Genomic DNA, 21,212 nt, shown 5'->3' with positions numbered 1-21,212 from the left:
CCCGCCCCCGGGCCGTGCCCGCGCCTGCGCCTCGCCAGCCTCCTACCTCCTGGACGCCACGGGCGGGGGCTGGGGCTGGGCCTGGGCCGCGGGGCCCAAAGTGGGCGCCTCGTCCCGGCGCTGCGCCTCCTCCCTGGCCGCCTCGGCCGGGAAGGCGGGCGGCGAGCCCAGCAGCTCCACATCCGTCACGGTCTTGCCGATCGTGAACCAGTCGTTGATCTGGTCGAGAGTGAGCTCGCGCAGCATGCTCCCTGCCTGGCGTCGACGCGTCCTCAACTGCCCCTGCGGTGCGGCGGAAACAGGCGACGGCGCAACGTGGTGACGGCGGGAACAAGGCTTCGCCCCGCCCCGCCCGGGCTTTCCAATCAGAACGCGCCAGCGCCCACGCGGCCCTAACCTCGTGCTTCCGGCCCCGCACACCCAAGCCCTCCAATCAGAACGTGCCCGCGCCAGCGCGCGCGCAGCCCGGACCACGTGCTGCCAGCCCCGCCCCTCTGCGCGTGGGCAGTCCTGTGGGCAGGGCCTGCGCCACCGTGGCTGTCCCCGAGTCAGCCAGCTTGACCCTCTTGGGGCCCCGGGATCAGCCACCAGGGGGTGCAAGAACCTAGTCTTGGCTCGCTCTCCACCTGTTCCCTCTAGGATCCTTGTCCGCGGTGTGGTGCTCCAGGCCGACAAGGCACAGACATTGATTGAGTTCCTGCTGTGTGCCAGGCCCAGTGCAGAGCTGCCGGGGTGCCGTGCTGAGAGACCTCAGGGTGGGAGATGGAAGGCGAACGAGAGAAAGGATCTGAGTGTGTATCGTCGAGGTAAACAGCTGGCTGCTAAACTGGGACACCTTGCACCTGACCTGGGGACAGGAGCAAGAAGGTCAGGAATGGCTTCTGGGAGAAAATGACATCGCAGTGGACACCTGCAGGATAACCAGGAACGAGGCAGGTGAAGGGCATTCACAGGCGACGGTACTCTCCATGGACGGAGGCCTGGAGGCACATGGCCCCATGGCCTGAACTGGGAGCCTGGAAGAAGTTCTGTGGGGCCGCAACATAACCAAATGGGATTCATCTTCTTTCCTAAACCTGCATCGGAGGCGCAGCGCGGTCCACACGGCTAGGGAGGAAGAGGCGGCGGGAGGTACTGATTTGGTGGTCATCAGCAAATGGGGCGTGAGCGTGGTGAGACCCCGAGAGCAGCTGAAATGGCCCAGACTGAGCTCTGGAAGAGTGAAGGTGGAGGACAGCACCCTGGGAAAGAGCCTGGAAGATGAGGCAGGGGTGGGGGGACGCAGCAAAGGTATACAAAGGAAGGAAGACAGCAGGAAGAACAAGAGCCGCGTGACTGCCTGCCAGCCATCCTACCGTCAGCGCCAAGTCTAGCACCCCGTGGGCTCTCGGGGAAGACAGTGTGAAAGCGTACGTGGGAGGATCCAACAGCCTGGCGCTGACCAACATTGGGAAGTCTAGTGAAGGCCTGGAAAGTGCTCCAAGGGTGGCAAGCAAGAGGTCAGCTTGAGGGCAGGGCAGACAAGGCCCACAAGGCCGGGGTTAAGCTCTTGCTGCTTCACAAAAAAAAAATGAGCCCAGCCTGGTGCTGGGCCAGCGGTCCCAGGTCCAGATCCGCCACACCACTAGTTTCTATTGTGGGCTCTGGGCCTCCTGCTCTGACTTTTCCAAATAAGGCAGCCTGCAAAAGTGTCCCTCACACATTTTTGGCAATGAACCTGTTTTGCCTTAAATAAAAATGTTAATCATAAAGTCATTGAGACTCTTGATCTGTCATTCAGAATTGACTAAAAATAAGGTAACTTCATACTTTATGTGAAGGCCAGCACATGTTCTAAATTTCCCAAAATACATCGAAACCACTTCAAACAACTGTGAAACTCAAATTTGTGTCTCCACACCGTGTCATCCCCTGTCAGCGTCAGAGTCCGTTTTCAGGTGGCAGTCCTTTTTTTTGAAGAGGTTTCCTTTCACGAGAACATTTTCCAGAGGGCTTTTTCTTTTTTCATTTGAGTATAGTTGACATACAATGTTACCTTAGTTTCGGGTGTACAATACAGTGATTGGGCAACTAGACATTACACTGTGCTCACCACACACGTAGCTGCCATCTGTCACCACGCAGCACAATCACAGCATCACTGACTATGTTTCCTGCGCTGTGCCTTTCATTCCCAGGACGTATTCCTTCCGTCACTGGACGCCTGCACCTCCCACCCCTCTTCTCCCATTTCACCCAAACCCCCCTTCCTTCTGGCAACCGTCAGGTTGTTCTCTGTACTTACTGGTCTCATTCTGCTTGGTGGTGGTGTATTCATTTTGTTTAGATTACACATATAAATGAAATCATAAAATAATTATCTTTCTCTGACTTATTTCACTTAACATAATACCCTCTAGGTCCATCCATGTTGTTGCAAATGGCATGATTTCATCCTTTTTATGGCTGAGTAATGGTCGTTTGTGTGTGAGTGTGTGTCTCTCTCTCTTCTTTATCCATTTGTCCATCGATGCACACCTGGGCTGCTTCCATATCTTGGATATTATAAATAATCCTGCAATAAACATAGGGATGCATTATCTTTTTGAATTAGTGTTTTTGTTTTCTTTGGGTCAATATTCAATATTGAAATTATTGGATCATATGGTATTTCTATTTTTAATTTTTTGAGGAGCCTCCATACTGTTCCCATGGTGGCTGCACCAATTTACATTCCCACCAACATTGTTCAAGGGTTTCTTTTTCTCCTGTTTCTCTTGCCAACACTTACTATTTCTAGTCTTTTCGATTTTAGTCATTTTAACAGGTATAAGGTGATTGGAAGGCTTTTTCTGTGTTCTTTGAACATTTTGGGTTACTCTCCTTCAGTCCTCTTGAGTTTTGAGTTTTTAACTGCAGTTTAAGGAGACTGTCTTCAGTTTCAAAATTTGTTCTCATTTAATTGCCATTTTCTTGAGTGGTAGTTAACATTGTGTGTCATCACAGAGAATAGCTCTGACCCCTTCATTTGATTGGTAGTTCTTGGTGCTTCATACTCAATTAGCACAGCTCAACCTGCATTCCTGTCCAAAGTCGAAAGAGACGGCTTGACAGTTCTTAACAGGCTTGTGGACATTTAGACCAGAGCACAGAGGAAGCCGCGGGCCTTGGTGGAGGTTTTGTATATTTGCATTCCCAAGACAGCTTGAGCCGCAGACCCAAAGGGAAAACAAGCAGCTGAGACAAATACAAATGATGTTGGTGCCAGTAAGCACCACTCTTGACAAAGTGGAAGAAGCTGTGTCCCAGGTACTTTCATGTATTCTCTGACCTCAGCGACAAAATGCAGAATTCTGCACCGTGCATAAATCTGCTGGGGTGGCTCAGTTTTCAAACATTGTTTCCTTTGAAGATGTATTTTTCATAGGATGTTTTGGCTTTGCAACAAAAGACATGAAAATTCTGTTGATCTCAAGTGGAGTTTGAAGTTCAAAAGCTTTGTTATCTTAAAATAGATTGCGATGATACTCGTAAGTGGTTCCTAAATGCTTGTTCTCCTCAGCAGTTTCCTACCTTATTATAAGTCTCAAACATCCTTTTCCAAGACAGTGGTTCTCAAACCCGGTCCTTATCTCTGGACCCTTTATACTCTTAAAAATTAATGAAGCCCCTAGAGAACTTCGGTTTATGTGGGCTGCATCTACTTTATTAGGGATTACAACTGAGACACTTTGTTTACTCATTCATTCAAAAACAACAGTAATAAACCCATTTGATGCTAAAGGGAATATTTTTATGAAAAGTCACTATATGTGTGCGAAGAAGGACACTTTTACATTTTTGTAGATCTCTTCATGTCTGCCATCATGGAAGACAGCTGCGTTCTCATACCTGTTTCTGTCTTCGTGCTGTTGGGACATCACAAGTCGGCCTCTGGGAAACTCCACAGAACACGTGTGAGATAATCCTAGCTAAAAAGACAAATAACATTTTACCAAAGTTATGAAAATAGTTTTGATCCCAAGGGTCCTTGGAAAACCCCAAACCACACTTTGAGAACCACTACCCTAGAATTGCAAGACTTTCAGGTGGTGAATGCAGCTTTCATTTGATCCTAAGCTTTTGTCCCTTTGAGGCAGGACCATGTTTGTGGCTTTTCCTTCCTGGGTCCTCATCCTTCCATCTGAGCTCTCTTTCCTTCTGCCCGAATAATGAACATTGATTTTTTTTTTTTACACTGTGCATCTACTGGTGATCATTGCCACAGTCTTTGGTTGTCCAAAATGTCTTTATTTTGCCTTCTTTATTGAAGGCTAATTTCTGTATGCATAGAAGTCTAGATTGGCAATTAAGATTTTCTCCTCATCTTTAGTTTCCTGTGGTTTTATTATGATGTTTCAAGGTGTTGTTCTATTTTCATTTACCTGCCTGCTGGGTTTCTGTAAGGGTTTTTGAATCTTTGGTGTACTTTTTCCCCATCACTTTTGAAAAATTCTCAACCAGCCATGATCTCTTCCAATATTTCTGCCCATCTCACTCTCCTTTCCTTCTGAACCTCCAATTACACATATCAGGGACTTTTCTGCCGTACCCTAGTTCTCTAATCGAATCTGCTGCTAAACCTGCCCTATTTCTATTTGGCGCTTTTTCAGATCAGCTACGTGGTTTTTTCTTTTTTTTTTTTTTTTTACAATTTGCAGTTTTCTGCTGAAATTTTCAGTCTTGTTTCTTTCCTTGCACATAGTAAGCAGGGTTGTTTTCAAAGCCTGTGTCTGCTAAGCCCAGTGTCAGTTGACTACAGCTACTCTGCACAGGAATCGCCGCATAAAAATGTGCACCGCAAAAAAGTTAATAGAGAAAGGGCAAGAAAACCACAGAGGGGAGACGACTTCCCAGGCTTTATTATTTTTTTTAATAAAAATTTTTTATTATGTTATGTTAGTCACCATACAGTACATCCCTAGCTTTTGATGTAAAGTTCCATGATTCATTACTTGCGTATAACACCCAGGGCATACAATATGTGCCCTCCTTAATACCCATCACCAGCCTATCCCATTCCCCCACCCCCCTCCCCTCTGAAGCNTAAGCAGGGTTGTTTTCAAAGCCTGTGTCTGCTAAGCCCAGTGTCAGTTGACTACAGCTACTCTGCACAGGAATCGCCGCATAAAAATGTGCACCGCAAAAAAGTTAATAGAGAAAGGGCAAGAAAACCACAGAGGGGAGACGACTTCCCAGGCTTTATTATTTTTTTTAATAAAAATTTTTTATTATGTTATGTTAGTCACCATACAGTACATCCCTAGCTTTTGATGTAAAGTTCCATGATTCATTACTTGCGTATAACACCCAGGGCATACAATATGTGCCCTCCTTAATACCCATCACCAGCCTATCCCATTCCCCCACCCCCCTCCCCTCTGAAGCCCTCAGTTTGTTCCCAGCCTTTAATACAGCAAGAAAAGACTGCGCCTTTTTTTTTTAAGATTTTTTATTTATTTTATTTATTTGACAGAGATAGAGACAGCCATCGAGAGAGGGAACACAAGCAGGGGGAGCGGGAGAGGAAGAAGCCGGCCCGCAGCAGAGGAGCCTGATGTGGGGCTCGATCCCACAACGCCGGGATCACGCCCTGGGCCGAAGGCAGACGCTTAACTGCTGTGCCACCCAGGCGCCCCAAGACTGCGCCTTTTTCACGTTGACCAACTCGTCCGCTTTGTCCAGGACCCTCTCGATTTCAGCACCGAAAGTCCCGCGCCCAGGACACATCCGAAGGGTTAGTCACCGAATTACGACGCAAGCGCACACACAACACACACGCCCGGCGCTCCGCCGGCCTGCGGCACCGGGGCGACCGCTGGGGGCGCTGTGGCGCGCAGGCACGGCCCAGGAGGCGCTCTGGCCTCGGAGCGCCGCCGCTCCTTCCGCCTTCCCGGCGGGCCCCGCGCGGCGCCTGCGCATTCGGTGACCTTTCTAAGTCGGTGGTGGTGGGTCTCGCGGCGGCCTGAACCGGGGGTCTTGCGCGGAGGTGAGTGCGGGGGGGCGCGGCCGGCTGCTCCGAGCCCGGCGGCGGGGCGCGGGGCGCAGGGCGGCGGGCGAGAGTGCCGCCTGGCCCCCGCTGACCTTGGGGTCCTCCCGCGGCCTCCGGCCGGTGAAAAAACACGCTCCGCGGACTGGCGGGGCGCCGGGCGGCCCGCCCCNTGCCCTGTCCTTTGGGCAGGAGCGCCGCAGTCCTGTGATGGGGAGCACGTTCCGGCCGTACCGGGGCTGGCCACCTGCCCAAGGGCGCGCCGTGCTTAGTGATGGAGCCCCGACCCCGGTCAGGAGCGCCTGCCCCGCCTTTAGTACCTTCTCTCCGTTGTACCTCGGGTTTCCTTGCAGCGCACTGCTCTGCGGGTTACCCCGTGCACAGCAGAACGCCTTGGGGAGGGGACACGGGGCCCACGACGGGATCAGAGGCAACAGTTGTGACTGTGTGGCGCGTAGCTCTGGAATCTCAGTCTGGGCCTTAGCGGGTCAGACGTACCCTGTCTCCCGTGTAAGGCCAGCTAATAGTTTGCTGTTAATGTGCCCAAAATTTCGCAGACACAGTGGACGCCCATTTGACCAAACGCTGGGCCTTTGGAGGAATGAGTGCTTTAAAACCCCCACAGTAATGGTAATGCGGACGGACAGTGGACGCAGATGGAAAAGGGAGGGGGCCTCACTTTATTAAATAGTGGGAACAGGTCACTTGTCCAGTAAAATAGGACAGCTTTGGCGAAAAGGAAAGTCGGGCAGGGGTAGGTAAGTGTCTGTAGCGCAGGAGGCAGCAGTCGGAGATAATTCTAGGTGAGGAGACAATGCTGGGGGCCCTGGGTCCTGAGCAGAAAATGGGGTAGCTGATGTTTCTGCAGCCCCTTCTTCCCTCCTTTGCACTCTCAGTGTGCTTCGCTGTTTTCCATCCAGATCTTCATTTGGCCTACGTGAGGGCATCTTCTTACCTTCTCCCTCTTAGAATCCCAGGAGGCTGTTACCACTACCCTCAGCTGGGTATTTGTAGCACTTCCTCCAGCTGTTGCTGTGACCATTGACCAGCTGGGCCATTCACGTTTCCTCCTTGCATGCCAGCGGGAGCCCTGTGGGGCAGGAGGACATACCCCTGTGTCACGGAAGGGCAACCTTCTGAAAGGACAACTCCAAGGACTTGGCCAAGCTTGGGATTGGAACCCAGGATTCTGGCCCCACCAGGAGCTGGGACACCTTCCTGCCCAGTCACTGCTGGGTGCAGGGAGGAGGGGAATGCCTTTGGTCCCTCCGAACTCTTCTTCCCACCTGGGGGTTTTAGAGGCCTCCTGCAGGTCCTGTTTGTGTCTTCTCAGGCACCTTCTAAAGGCAGGGTTGATGGTTTCTGGGATCCTCATGTTGTGGCAGAGCATCCCAGTCTGAGGACAGGAAGCGTGAGGGCAGACGTCTCTGCAAGGGGTTCCAGGAGGACACAACCACCATGTCCTTCAAGGTCACACTTGGGGCGGGGGACGGGGCTGGCTAGCCTTTAGGATGGTGCCTCACCTGCATAAGTTCTCTTCTCAGAAGAGCTGGCAGCCAGTCTTTGGAGCAGATCTTCCTAGTAATGAGGATTGGAGGGCAGAGTGATTCATAGATCCAGCTGTGTGATCTCCAGGAACTCTCTCACAAGTAGCCACATTGTAGGGGTTAGGCAGTAGTGCAGGAGATAAGTATGTAAGCACTTTGTGAATGCTGTTGGGTTTGCATGACATTCTTAGAGTAAAAGCTGAATTCTTCACTGTGGTCCTAAATGGCCCCGTTCCTCCTTCGTCCCATAGTGCAGCCGTGGTATTTCGTGTAACAGCTCTCAGCCGAGGACACCAGACACTACCTGCTTGTTGCAGAGGAGCTGCTCTTCATAAGCGCCCTTTCTGGGCGGGTGCTGTGTTTATCTGTTTTCCAGAGGAAGAAATTGAGGCACTTGAAGTTAGCGAGAGAGCAGCAGAGCTAGGATTTCAATCTGGGCAGCTGCTGTGGCTTCCCTTTCCTCCCGGACTCTGCAAGTCTGTCCTGACCTGGGGCCTTGGCACATACGCTGCCTCTGCCAAGGACACTGGCTCGTAAGGGGCCAGTGTCTTATCCCTTAAACAATGCCTGCCGCCTAGTACGCGCTCAGTTCACGTCTGCTGAGTAAATAACGATCACGCCGGCGAAAAATGAAGAGAAGCAAAATTCCGTGTAGCCCGGACAGTGACGCGGAGGAGCGGTGGATGAGGCGCTGGTCAGGGCGGGCGGCGGCATTGCTAGCTGAAGCCAAAGGAGTCTTTCAAGGAAAATGCAGAGTACTTGGATCTGGTTATTCCTGACAATGATTTGAATGACTGGAGTTTAATAGACCACTTGAGATGTTACAAAGCTAAAATGAAATCGAGGGCATCAAATTTTAGAGTCTAGTAAATTGTAATCAAGACCTTACTTTGAGACCTACCCACAAAAATGAACTTTGTCAGTTCAGCACTTGATGGTTTTTCTCCATCAAATCCAGTAATTCGGTAAGTGTTTTTATTCATTAAATAAATGATGTCGTAATTGCAGTTCTCAGGAAATGACGTTGTCATCTTGCGCCGTCTGCATTTAGCAACAGATTTCGAGGCTGAGTGTGGCTCTCACAAGGACCTGTGTTCTTTTTCAGCTTTGAATGCCAGCTTCACGTGGTGCTGCAAACATACTAGTTTTTTGATTTAAAAGTTTTAAAAAGTGGTGTTTAATTTTGGGCATAGCGTCAGTGGAGAAAAGCTGTCAGGGAGAGGAATGTTCGGGATGATGCAAGATGGCACGGCCTGGGCACTCTGGGGCTCGAGGGGTGAGGGGTGGCGGAGCACCAGAGGGCCGAGGTTGGCAGCAAGGCTGCTGAGCGGGGGCCCCATGTCGGGTAGGAATGACTGTGGGAGACTGGCCCGTGTGGAACAGTTGTAGGAAATGGTCAAATTTAAGAATATATGTGAGAACGTCTTACCAGTTGGGTTTAAAACAATTGTCACGGTGGGGCATCTGGGTGGTTCAGTCGGTTAAGCATCTGCGTTCGGCTCGGGTCGTGGTCCCAGGGTTCTGGGATAGAGACCTACATCAGGCTCCCTGCTCAGCGAGGAGTCCGCTTCTCCCTCTGCCCCTCCCCCACCACTCATGTTCACTCTCCAATAAATCTTAAAAAAACAAACAAAAAACGATAGTCATGGTAATGTTTATCACTGTGTACCTTTTCAGATGCTTCAGAGCCTTATCAAAAATGTTTGGATCCCCATGAAGCCCTACTATACCCAAGTTTACCAGGAGATTTGGTTAGGGATGGGGTTGATGAGCGTCATCGTTTATAAAATCAGGAGTGCTGGTAAGTTTCTTTATGTAGATTCATTAGCAATCAGGATGAATATTATTTTTTTTTTTAAAGATTTTATTTATTTATTCAACAGAGACAGACACAGCCAGCTAGAGAGGGAACACAGGCAGGGGGAGTGGGAGAGGAAGAAGCAGGCTCATAGCGGAGGAGCCTGACGTGGGGCTCGATCCCATAACGCTGGGATCACGCCCTGAGCCGAAGGCAGACGCTTAACCGCTGTGCCACCCAGGCGCCCCAGGATGAATATTATTTTTAAAAGGAATCATACCGAGAACTGAGCATCAGAACCCTTTGTTAAAATGTGGGGAGTGGGGCGCCTGGGTGACTCAGATGGTTAAGCATCTATCTTCGGCTCAGGTCATGATCCCGGGGTCCTGGGATCGAGCCCCACGTTGGGCTCCCAGCTCAGCAGGGAGTCTGCTTCTCCCTCTCCCTCTGCCTCTTCCCCTGCTTGTGTTCTCTCTCTCTCTCTCTCTCTCTCTCTCTCTCAAGTGAATAAATAAAAATATCTTTATAAAAAAATAAAAATAAATAAAATGTGGAGAGTATGTGTCAGCTGTAGGAGACATTTGGGTGTAACTGAGAAATTTTGAACAAGGCCTTGATAACGGGATTCTGAGTTTCCTAGGTGTAACGGTGTTTTGAATACATGGGAGATGTCCTTCGTTGGAAGAGATGGGGGCAGAAATTGTGAAGGATGGAGTGTCCTGGCGTGTGGTGTGTTATCGTACGTTTCCCACCGCTGTGAACGTTTGAACTGTTTTCATGATAGGAGTGAGGGCAGGGTGACCATTGGAACAGAGATGACTCTGGTACAGAGATGAGGCTCAGTCACGTATTAATAAGCATTTGGTTTAGAAGAGGAGAGAAGGGAGAAAACTTTGAACTGCAAGACGAGTCTAGGGAGTGGTAGGAAGTAGAAAGTTCTGCAGATTCTGAAGGACTGTTCTGATGTTCATAGAATGTCTTTGGTGGAAGTGGTACCACTTCTTGGCTGGGAGACACTGTCGAAACTGCTGTTTTCTGAAACTTCCAGTAACCGTTTTACTTAAGCTATGAACTTTTCAGCCAAATGTCGATTTCAGCCATGGATTGACCAAAAAAGTTTTTGTAAAGTATTGATACAACTGATGTTTCTTTCTTTGTATTTCAGATAAAAGAAGTAAAGCTTTGAAAGGTAAGATTTTTGCTTCTTCGAATGGATGGGGAACGGAAAAGCACCATCACACCTTTTCAGGACGAGGTGTGTCACTGCTTACAAATGTGTAAGGTGCAGTGGGGATACTTGAGAGCATGAAGTGTGCTGTCCCTACTGGAAAAGAGAATTCTGAAGGTCTTACAGTCTGAATGTTAAAAACCAGTGCTCACCCCCTTGGGCCAAGTGTAACTTCCTGGGCTGCTAGAAAAACCAGGGGTTGCTGCTGCCACGAGGAGAGCAGCCCGGGCTCGCTGTGCAGGGAACTGCCCTGTGAAATGTGTCTGGAAAGAAAGCACCACATACATATACATCCTGGTGCTGGATGTGTCTTCACCCTTTTTCCCAAGTGACAGTGAAACTGTAGTCATTTGAGTCCTCCCAAAGTGGCTGGTGGCCCCTGGAGAGAAGACGCTCCCTGCCCTGTCCTTGTGCTGGCAGGCAAGCTCCCGGGTGGGAGAGGGGATTACGTAAAACCTTTACACCTGCCAGGCGCTCTGTGTTTAAATGACCATCCTTGCGTCCTCATAGTGTTGAAAATTGTCATTTACAGTTTCCGATTCGTTAATACGTACATAATAATCTACCTTCCATGTTTTCCTTTCTTCCTCCATGATACCTGTATTATGCGTCTCTTGCTGCAGCTTCGAGTCCTGCGCCTGCTCATGGCCATCACTGACCAGCTGCACATGGAGCGCAAGTCGGATGGAGCGTCAGTCTGGCTGTAAATCTCAGCGCGCTGTTAGATGGGAACGCGGAGCACCGCCATGCACTCGTAGACGTGTTGTGTCCTCTGTGGCGTGAATAAATGTAACTGAGGTGCACCGCTGCTTGTGCCTGTGTCCCTCTGTCAGCTCCCCCGTGCGCCAGTCGTGCCCTGAGTAGATGTTCGTCACACAGCACAGTCAGAATCCCAGCGAGCCATCCCATCCCAATTCCCATAGAACTTGTGGGTTCCGTGTGGCCCTCACTTCTGATGTGTGATAAGTATCTGCTACAGAGATGATTCTGCCACTTTTGTGACCTCGCTAAGCCTTGTGTTTCCTCGTGTGGACAGCGGGGATGGCAGGTCAGTTCTCACCTAGAGTTGCTGTGAAGATCGGTAGGGAAGGTATGGAAAAGCATTAAACTGTAAAACACTGCAGAAATAAGGGATGAGATCATGTGGTGGGTGAAATTTATAAGCTCTGGAAGATTCTATCAGGAAGTCACTGGTAAGGCAAAGCACATAATATAAAAAACTGATACTTCTCCTAGTTTGGCTAAAATAAATACCTCATGATACTTGGCTGCGACTCAGACAATCACCAAACCCCTAGGATTGCACTTCTTTTTTTTTTTTTAAGATTTATTTTTATTTTCTAGAGAGTGGGAACGGGGGGAGGGGTGGAGGGAGAGAATCCCAAGCAGACTTCCCACTGAGTGGGGATTCAATCCCACGACCCTGAGGTCATGAACTGAGCTGAAATCAAGGGTTAGTCACTTAAGGGGCGCCAGGCTCCCTGCTCAGCGGGGAGCCTGCTTCTCCCAGTGTCTGCTATTCCCCCTGCTTGTGATCTCTCCCCCTTTCTCCGACAAATAAAATCTTTTTAAATAAATGAGTTAGTCACTTAATCCACTGAGGCACCCAGGCGCTGCTAGAATTGCACTTGTAAGGAAGATTGAAAGTAAAAGGGGTCGAAGTGAGTCTGATTTGAGATCTGGTGCTTTGCAGGTTAGCAGGGATCTGGCTGTCGAATAGAAACGGGCACCCCAGTCCTGGACTCTTGCTGTCTTTCTGTGCTTCTAAGGGCAGAGACCATCCTGTTTTTCATCCGTGTCTCAAGTGTATGATGTCAGGTCTGGCCACTGTCCGTGCATGACACATGCCTGCCATCTCCTGCAGGGTCTGGGTTTCTTGTTTTGTATAAATGGTGATAAAGCCTGCTTTCAGCCTCACTACCCAGCTCATAGCTGTTGGCTCAATGCAGAGTTGGCATGAACACGTGACACGGCCCCAGTGGCATCAGTGCCGGAGCCGGGCAGGGTGGGGGATGCGGGGGAGACTGCTAATAAGGACTAGTGGGCCCCAGTGTTTCTGATTCCTTTGGTCTGGGACGGAACCTGAGAACTTGTATTTCTCATAATTTGCCAGGACGTGCTGATGGCTGGGGACCACATTTTGAAAAGCACTGATCCAAAGAACATCACCCACCAGGGCCCTGAGGTCCACCCCGTCAGTGTTCACCCCCACTCCCGTGGTGCCTCCAGACGCCAGCCCCGCGCTTCTTAGCTCATGCAGCCCGAAGAGCTGAACCAGGTGGAGCTCCAGTCCCGTTTTACAGAGAAGGAAACAGGCTGAGAGGCGGTGACGAGCCAAAGTCACCTAGCCAGGGCTGGGGCTGGGACACCAGGATGCTGCACTTGTCCAGGGAGGGAGGAGAGGGCACACCACTGCGTGTGCAGTGTGCAATGAGGCACTGTGGGAATTCTTTCATGAAGGGACTCCATTTCTTTTGTGATGAGATGGAGCAGATCCTCTGAAAGGCAGACGGTCCACGCGGGATGCCGGGGGCAGCGGGCGGGTTGCGGTGAGTGACAGACAAGGCAGGCTGGAGGGTGTCAAAGATAAACACCCCACCCCCAAAACTTGCCAAGAGTCAGCCACGCTTTACAAGTGAAGCCAAACGATCTTCCTGCGAGGCCAAGTGGTTTCCTGTCCCTAAAACCCCCAGTGGAGGCCGTGCATTTTGTGCGTGAAGAAGCAGGCTTCCGTTGCCAGCGCGGAGCCCACTTCGGACAGGGCAGAAGCACACCCACCTTCCTCCGGCTTCGGGAACTGGCAGGTGTCCCAAGGTGGCCGGTAGGTGGAGCCAGAGCCTGCCACCAGCCCGCTGGCACGCAGGCCCCAGCCGCCGCCTGCACCTGGCCCTGCGCTGGGCACCAGGGAACGCTCGGAGGGCAGGGTCCCAGTAGGAGGTGTGCTGCCGACATGGCCAGGACCCCGTCACCTCACCCAGGGAGGGAGCAGCCAGTTTCCAGAAGAGAGAGCAAGGAGGCCTTTTTGTCCTAAAGCCCACACATTCATCCCGTCCCGGCTCAGTGCACTGCGTTTCATAGTGGAGCCTTCCAGGAAGAGGGAAGAGAAGGCGGGTCTGGGCATCGGAAGGTGTAACCTGAAACACTGGGCTTCAACTCAGTCTTGGGGGAGCCTCTGGAAGGAGGCCCGTGTTTCTTCTCGCTTGTTACTGTGCATCGCAAGGGTCCGTGAGCCCCAGTGGAGCACCTCGGAGGAGGTGGCCTCCGCTGCCCCCCGTATCCCTAGAGCCCCCGGCTGCTAAGTCCCGCGGGCCAGGCCCCGGTCGTGTGCTCTGCACTTACCCGAGCTGCACAACGCCCTGTGAGCTCACACCATCCCCGTGTTTCGCAGATGACGCAGCATAGGTCTTGACAAGACAATTAGCCTGCGTTAGGGGATAACTAGCTGGGTACGGAACAAGCTCATTAGCTGGGACAGCCAGGTTCCCAATCAGACCAATACGGTCATTAACAAAGTAACCTGGTAACGTGAGTTCTTTCATATCACTAAGCATCCAGCCCATGTTCGAATTTCCCTAGATACACCAGGAACGCCTCTTGGCGAGGTCTGGCTGAAGGAGATCTAAGCCAGAGCTGGCCGCCGGCCGGGCCTCCGGCACACAGACGCCCACCGATGCCAAAAACAAAACAGAAAAACTGAGCGTGAAGCAAGTGGAGGAGGACGGATCATAAACCGCAGATCTATGGAAGTACTCGGCTCCATCTCCGCTCCTGGTTCCCAGCACAGGACCAGGCGTCTGTAGCAGGCGCTCTGATGTTTTAGTAAATTTAAAATGAATAGGAATACCTGTTAAAAGGAGTTTCCTGGAGGAGTCTGGGGGGCTCAGTCGGTAAAGCGTCCAACTCTTGCTTTCAGCTCAGGCCATGATCTCAGGGTCGTGAGATCGAGCCTCACCTCCGGCTCCCCTGCTGGGCGTGGAGTCTGTTTAGGATTCTCTCTCTCTCTCCCTCTCTGAAATAAATGAGTAAACCTATTTTAAAAAGAGAGAGTTTGCTAGTTCTGGGTAAAGCAGAATAAGGGATATCTCTGGTGACTGTGTGAACAGTTACTCTGGAAGAATTCCGAGGAAACGGGGGTGGGGTTCCACATCAGGATGTCCCAGGGCGAGCTTGGGGGACGTTATCCTCACGCCGCGGGAAGGGGCTCTGGGAATTACGCCCTCCGTTGGACAGTGAGCATGGCCAAGACCGCGAGAAAGGCTCCAAGTCCTGCAAGAGGGACAAACAAGTTGAACCCAGAGTGACCCAAATGTATGTGACCTGGAGGCCCATCGTTCCTGGACCCACATTTTGGGGGTGCCGGTTTACACATCACCACGTGTCGTTCCGAAATTTCCTCTCCCTGCCACGCAAAACCCCGGATTCTCCTGCTCTTCCTGAGCTCCCGTCCCTTGCTGAAGGCTGCTCCCCAGCACACCCTCTCTGCGGAGCCCAGAGTCAGCCCAGGAGACCCCGAGATCTGTGCCTCCCCATCCGCTATGTGTTTTGCACGCACCCTGCCCGGACCACTAAACTCTCTCAATCCGTCCACGTCCTCCTCAGTAGATGACAGAATTTCAAGGACAGTTTCCCTCCGGGCCTGAAGGGTCTGGGGGGACCCAGACAGGGTGGACATTGTCACTGCCCACCCAGAGCCCAAGCCTGCTTCCGAGGACTAGCCCGGGAGGAGCCAGGAGCTCATGTCCCCAGCACGACCGGGGACCACTGACTGCCGCCCCCCAGGGGACTCAGATGAAATGCCTTCTTGGAGTGGCTCCTTCTGCCTCCACAGCATTTGGGAGCCTGCCCCCTCCCCCTCCCAGTCTCTCCTGGGGCCCCTTCCCAGTAAGACTCCTGGCAGCTCCTGACAACCCAGCCTAAGACTCCAGACCCCTCTCAAACAAGCAAGCGGGGAATGCAGGGGCGGCATTGAGGACCAGCGCGCAGGGCTGGGGGCAGGGCGGCCACCCCACCACGTGCTCTCCCCTGCCCTGGCATCACCCTCCTCAGCTGACTCGATATCCCAAATCTGAGACCCAGGAACATCGAGACGGACCTGCAGCATCCAGGAGGCTGGCGGGAAGCCCGCCGCCTTCCCCGAACCACAAAGGGACCACTGTGGGGACAGTGCGGTGCACAGAGGCACTGCCTGTCCCACAGGCTCGGGTTCTCGCTGCTGCGGACAATGGCAGGACTCAGAGCAGACACCACAGTCCAAGTGCAGCCTTTCTCTCTTTTGAAAAGGGGCAGAGAGGAGCCTTGTGTCTGCATCTCCTGTCTGGCCTGGAAACCGAGTGGCTTTTCCAGTGAAACCTGCACCAGGGGCCTCGCGTGCACCCACCGCGGGAGCCCAAGTGTCCCCCAGATCCACCCTGTGTACCGAGCCACCACCGGCCACGGAACCTGTGCAAAGTCATCGACCAAGGCGGGGGAGCCCCTGTCCCTGGATCCCCCATCCCCCCAAAACCCTTCCCACCGACGGCTCTCCCTGAGCCATGGGCCCTGCCCTGTCTCCACGGATCCCATCCCTGGAGCCTGAGCACTGTTAGGCCGGTCTTTGGGGTGAGAGGGGTTCTCTTGGCCTGCTAAGGCCGCAGTTCCCATCTGCAAGGAACTGCAGGTGCATGTTTGCCAATTAAGTCGTGAGATGTCTTCAGCCGGAGCAGCGGTTCCCAAAGTGGGGTCCGGGGGCCTCAGCAGCATCTGGGAACTGGCCAGAAATGCGAATGTTTGGGACTGCCCCAGACTTGCTGCCTACAAGACTCTGGTGGGGCCCATGGCCTAGGCTTTAAGGAGCCCTCCAGCAGGTCCTGATCACATTCAAGTTCAAGACCCACTCCCCTGGAAGCTCCGCCTTGAAAGGAGCCTGGAGCAGAGCCCTCTTCCCGCGGCCCTCCTGCCCACCCAGCCCCTGAGGCAGAGAGCATTCCAGAGCCCCACCCCAGCAGTGCCTGGGGAGTCTCAGTGGATCTGGTAGCCTAAGGCTCCATTTCTGAGATGCCTGGAGGGAGGAGGCCTTGGGCCCAGGGTCATCTCGCTTCCTGCCCCTGATGCATCCAGACAGCAGGCTGGTCTTGTCCCCTGACTCCCAGGCCTGAACAGAACATTGAGATGGGGGGCGCCTGGGTGGCACAGCGGTTAAGCGTCTGCCTTCGGCTCAGGGCGTGATCCCAGCATTATGGGATCGAAGCCCCACATCAGGCTCTTCGCTATGAGCCTGCTTCTTCCTCTCCCACTCCCCCTGCTTGTGTTCCCTCTCTCCCTGGCTGTCTCTATCTCTGTCGAATAAATAAATAAAATCTTTAAAATAAAAAAAAAAAGAACATTGAGATGGGCATCCAAGGTCCTGCCTTTCTGCGGGGTGTTATCCGCACTCTCCAGGAGATGGACTCTCTTCCAATCCCCAGTTTGTGGTCAAATGTGTAGCTAACGAGAGTGGTGCTAGTATCACTACTGACCAGAACACCCCGGTGCCCCTCCCACCCGGGCCGCCCCTGCGTTCACCGAGGGGCCTCTTTCTTTCGGAGCCAGGCTTCTCTCCACCCCTCCCCACCTGGCCACCGAACAAACAGCCAGGTCCTGGCAGCCCAGCATGGGAGCCAGTGTGAGCGGACCTATGTTTACAAGGAGGTGGACATTTGACCAATCCTAGACTCATGGCACAGACCTACCCTCACCTTGTGCAAAGGTCAGCCCCTAACCCACTCTGCCCCTCCTCACGTCCCAGCTCTGCCTGTAAACCGAGGCAGGCAGGAGAGAGGACTCCAGCATCCCCAGATGTCCATTCTGGGATGTTCTCACTCGGTTTGTCCATTCATGTTGGCCCAGGCAGGCAGAGGATCCCCAGGGAGCCCAAATAAGACAGTGGGTCCCTGGGCCTCCTGGAACCCGGAGCTGTATCTCAGAGATCAAGGCTCTCTGGGCCTCGGGTCTGTCCCTGCCCCAGTCCTCTCCCTGCTCCTGGCCTCGGCCCAGACGACAATGGCAGGATGCCGTGGGGGGCCCCGTGGGCAACTCCTCTCCTCCCTTTGTGGTCCAAACCCCTGAGGGGGGCAGTTGATGGGCACCACTCATCTTTTCGCTCCAGACTGTAGGTCGCAGCCAGTGGAGACTAGGGGGCCAGCTTTCCTTCTCAATGGTTCTGACCCTTATCCCTCACTCCATCACTGAAACCCTGTCTGCATTTTTAAATTTTGATTTGTAAAGCCCCCAAGTCCGTCGAGTTGTAGTCACACCCTAACGGTCGGCACGTCATGCTGTGTCCACCCAGCGGCGTGGACCCGAAAGTTCAGGTTTGGGGGCACTGGGCCCTGCTGCCAGGGGCTGCCTGGCTGTCTGGGTGCCTGTTTCCTCCCAGGACCCCGACTCCACTCCTGTTCTCTCCAAGTGCAGCTGAACAGACAGGCCTCTCAGCTACCGGCCCAGACAGTCAAGGACCAGCGGCTCAGCCTCTCTGCTGCTTCCTCAGGGAGGGCTGAGGGCCGTCGCCAGGACGCTGGGTTCTCGGGGTGAGCTTGGGACGCAGGAGACAGCACACCCAGCCTCTCCTTGATCGCCAAGGGGCTGGTTAGTAAACACCTGGGCCGGTGGTGGGAACGCCTTTCTTCCAGGAAATTAGTTCAGGAGAGCTTGGAGGCCTGGATCAAGTGGCCTGTTAAAGAGTAACTTACACCCATATTACATCCGAGCCCTGGGAGTAAATATCCAGGGGAGGTGTTTATTTTAACAGGTGAACAAAGCATCCTTTGTCGGCCCGCTTGGCCAACGTCAGGCTCTCCTTTGGTAGGAACTGGCTGGTGCGGTCCCCTGGGAATGTGCAGCCTTGTGGTTGACCAGTTAACCACTGTCCTGGGTGGGTTTACCCTGCATGGATCTGCGCTAATCCTCTGGAACACCCCCTCCAGGAGGCCCTGTGGGAAACGCCCCCCCTCCCACAGATGTCCCCAGGTCATCATGGGATGGGCTCGATCTCCACACGCGGTTTCCCTCCCGTCCAGGTGAAGGTGGCTCAGAGTGGACCGTGGCAGCATCCTGTCTGTCCCACCTTTGCTGGGTGTCACAAGTCTTCCAGAGCCTCCTGGAGGCGATGCCACAGGTCTACCTGCTCTGAGCATTGCCCCTGCCCCCCGCACCGGCCGCACCACCACAGCTCCAGGGATCTTTGCTAAAATACACCTTTTCTGGGCCCCAGCCTAGATGACTTGGTTAAATTCCTGGCAGTGAGTCTGGCACTTGTACTTTGGGGGGGGGGGGAAGGCACTCCTTGGGCTGATGCCAAATAATACAGGGAGAAGGATCTGGAGAGAGTATAAATGAAACAGGCCAGGCACGAGTTGATCATTGATCTGGGAACCCGGAGGCTCGTTAGAAATCCTGTCTACTTCTGTGAAAAGTTTGACACATAAAATATTCACGACATTTAACGAAACGAAAGGTTCGTCAATGCTCCAGGAGAGATGCTGCTCCGAGGCCAGGCTGAGAGCCGCAACCGTGAGCCCGAGGGATTGGCCGGGACTGGAGCTGCCGGCTCAGAAAGCCAGGGGCGCCAGTGCAGCTCCCGCAACCGCCGGCAGCCTCCAGCACCCCGACCTCTGAACCCAGGGTTCAGTCTGATCCAGAGAGCTGCGCAGGAGGGTTAGGACAGGCACCTGGAGGACCAGAGGTAGCTCTCCGGGCCCCACAGCCGGCAGAGCAGGAGGGCCTGGGGGGCACAGGACCCGCAGATGGAAGGTTAGGACGCCCCAACCCCCCGCCCCTGTCACAGGCGACCCTGCCTGTGGTGGGGTCCTTTAGCTGCACAGCGTGGTCAGGTGGGGCGAAGCCCTGCAGAAACCAGGCCAAGGGCACTGGGCAGGTGCTGGCCCAGTGAACACACCCTGCCTGCACCGAGAGTCTGCCCCGCCCACCCCACCCATCGGGATTGCCCTGTCCTCTTTCAGCCAAATGCCTGGGAGGTGGGTCAGCAGAGGCAGGCCCGTGACCTGGCAGGTACCCTAAGCTCGGGGAGGTTGGGTGACTTCGAGTCAGCCCATGGGAGGCGCGCTGTGGATCAGGAGGAAAGAGTGCCTAAGAGCCTAGAGGCCACTTCCTTGTGTTCTTCCTTCTCCTCGGGAAGTCCGCCCTGATGAGTACCTCGGCTGCCCGGGGCCCGCCTGGGAGACCCTGCTGGTCACAGCCTCGGCCCACCCAGGGGGCCTGGCCTTTCCTGGCATTTGCCTCACCCTGACCCAAGTCCTGGGGGATGGGTGCCCAGTAGTGGCCACCCGGAGCTGGGGTCCAGGTGGCAACAGACACTCTCCCGTGGGGGATGCGGGCAGCTGGACCCTGCTCCACACTTGGGACCACCTGGGATGGAAGAGAGCAGGGCCCCGAGCATCCTGGCCTTGGAGGCTCTGGAGAATCAGGAGCCTGGACCAGGGAAAGTTGGCAGAGCCTGGGTAACCCCTCAGCACCATGCCTCCCTTACAGCCAGAATCACCGAGATTTCTGGAGGCCCCAATTTCCTCCCTCTGGCATCTGGGCTCTGGCCTGCCCCCCACTCCCCACTCAGAGCCCCCTGGCCACCTGCCACTCCTTTCCTTATACCTCACACTCACCGATCATGCTTGCCCCTCTCAGCCCATCAGACCCCGACCCTCACGGCGTCGGGAGATAACCCTGGGTAAGTCAGGCAAGCTCTCTGAGCCTAGACTTCCTCATCCATGAAATGGGTGTGAGGATCCCCGTTGCGGCCAGCCACTGCAGCTCTGGGTCCCACGAGGCGGTGGCTGGTCGCAGGGCAGGCTTCCATCCACTGACAGGGCAGATCTCCAAGATGTAGTTTGCTCGAGGGAAAAGACAGTTTACGGGGTGATACATACGGAATGACACCATTTGATTTAAACGCACACACAGGTACAAAACTCAAACGATGCATTTATGCAGGCACATGCTCGTATGCAGGTAACACGACGTGCAGCAAAACCAAACAGCGAGCACACCGGGGACAGGATCAAAAGGGAGTCAGCAAAGTGCACGTGGATTTCACGGATTTTAATTTTTATGAGACTCTTCAAGAACTACTGTCTGATTCCAAACAAACAGGACACACTTACACACTAAGAAGCACGCTTCTTGCAAGGGTGTGGGGAGAACTGACATGGCCCCATCCTCCCACCTGCTCCTTCGCCTTCTCGGGACCCCTCCACCCCCATCCAGGTCATCTATTCACTCAACAAACACACGCCACCCGCTCCCTGCCAGCCTCCAGCTGGACTCTGGGTCAGAGGTGGTCCTGAGCTGGGCCTGGCCCGCAGAGGGATTCACACCCAGCCCGGCTTCGACACGCTTCCCCTAAATGTTTGGAGGGACCCGAAAATCCAGCAATGGTATTTTTCATGCCAAACACCCATGAATGTTTTCTTCAACAGAGAAAATGTGTCAGACCAAGATTAATTAGCCAAACAGTAAAAGACACAGCAAAACCCAAGGAAGCCAGCAAATCTGGTTCACCAGCGCCAACAAAGCAACAGGAAGCAGGTAACTTGGAGAGAAGTTTCTCACGCACCTGCAATGCGCCTGTAAGGTGTCCGGACCGGAGACTCTAAGTGCCCCCTG

General features: G+C 53.5%; 2 protein-coding genes across 2 annotated transcripts in view; one reads left to right on the top strand and one right to left on the bottom strand.

Annotated features, from left to right (window-relative positions):
- TDRD9 (tudor domain containing 9) overlaps positions 1-425 on the bottom strand; it is a 114,757-nt gene extending 114,332 nt beyond the window's left edge. The window contains exon 1 of the mRNA XM_034642919.1: positions 47-425. Within this exon, the coding sequence (XP_034498810.1) occupies positions 47-246 (200 nt within the window). The 5' untranslated portion in view covers positions 247-425. The remainder of the gene's footprint in view (positions 1-46) is intronic.
- Positions 426-5,877: 5,452 nt separating this feature from the next.
- On the top strand, positions 5,878-11,383 carry ATP5MPL (ATP synthase membrane subunit 6.8PL). The gene is made up of 4 exons (XM_034642808.1): positions 5,878-6,007; positions 9,232-9,355; positions 10,518-10,541; positions 11,204-11,383. Exons 2-4 carry the CDS (start codon positions 9,232-9,234, stop codon positions 11,236-11,238), a joined length of 183 nt encoding a protein of 60 aa, XP_034498699.1. The 5' UTR covers positions 5,878-6,007; the 3' UTR covers positions 11,239-11,383.
- Positions 11,384-21,212: the final 9,829 nt, after the last annotated feature.

Source organism: Ailuropoda melanoleuca, chromosome 14 (genome assembly GCF_002007445.2).
Source record: "Ailuropoda melanoleuca isolate Jingjing chromosome 14, ASM200744v2, whole genome shotgun sequence".
NCBI lineage: Eukaryota > Metazoa > Chordata > Mammalia > Carnivora > Ursidae > Ailuropoda > Ailuropoda melanoleuca.
This window is presented reverse-complemented; position numbering and strand designations above follow the sequence as displayed.

What these genes read in the sequence shown, in the direction of transcription:
- ATP5MPL (XM_034642808.1), top strand. Translation starts at nt 9,232, where the DNA reads ATGCTTCAGAGCCTTATCAAAAATGTTTGGATCCCCATGAAGCCCTAC. An exon ending in TTATAAAATCAGGAGTGCTG is followed by an intron (nt 9,356 to 10,517) that starts GTAAGTTTCTTT and finishes TTTGTATTTCAG; the next exon opens with ATAAAAGAAGTAAAGCTTTG. An exon ending in AAGAAGTAAAGCTTTGAAAG is followed by an intron (nt 10,542 to 11,203) that starts GTAAGATTTTTG and finishes CTCTTGCTGCAG; the next exon opens with CTTCGAGTCCTGCGCCTGCT.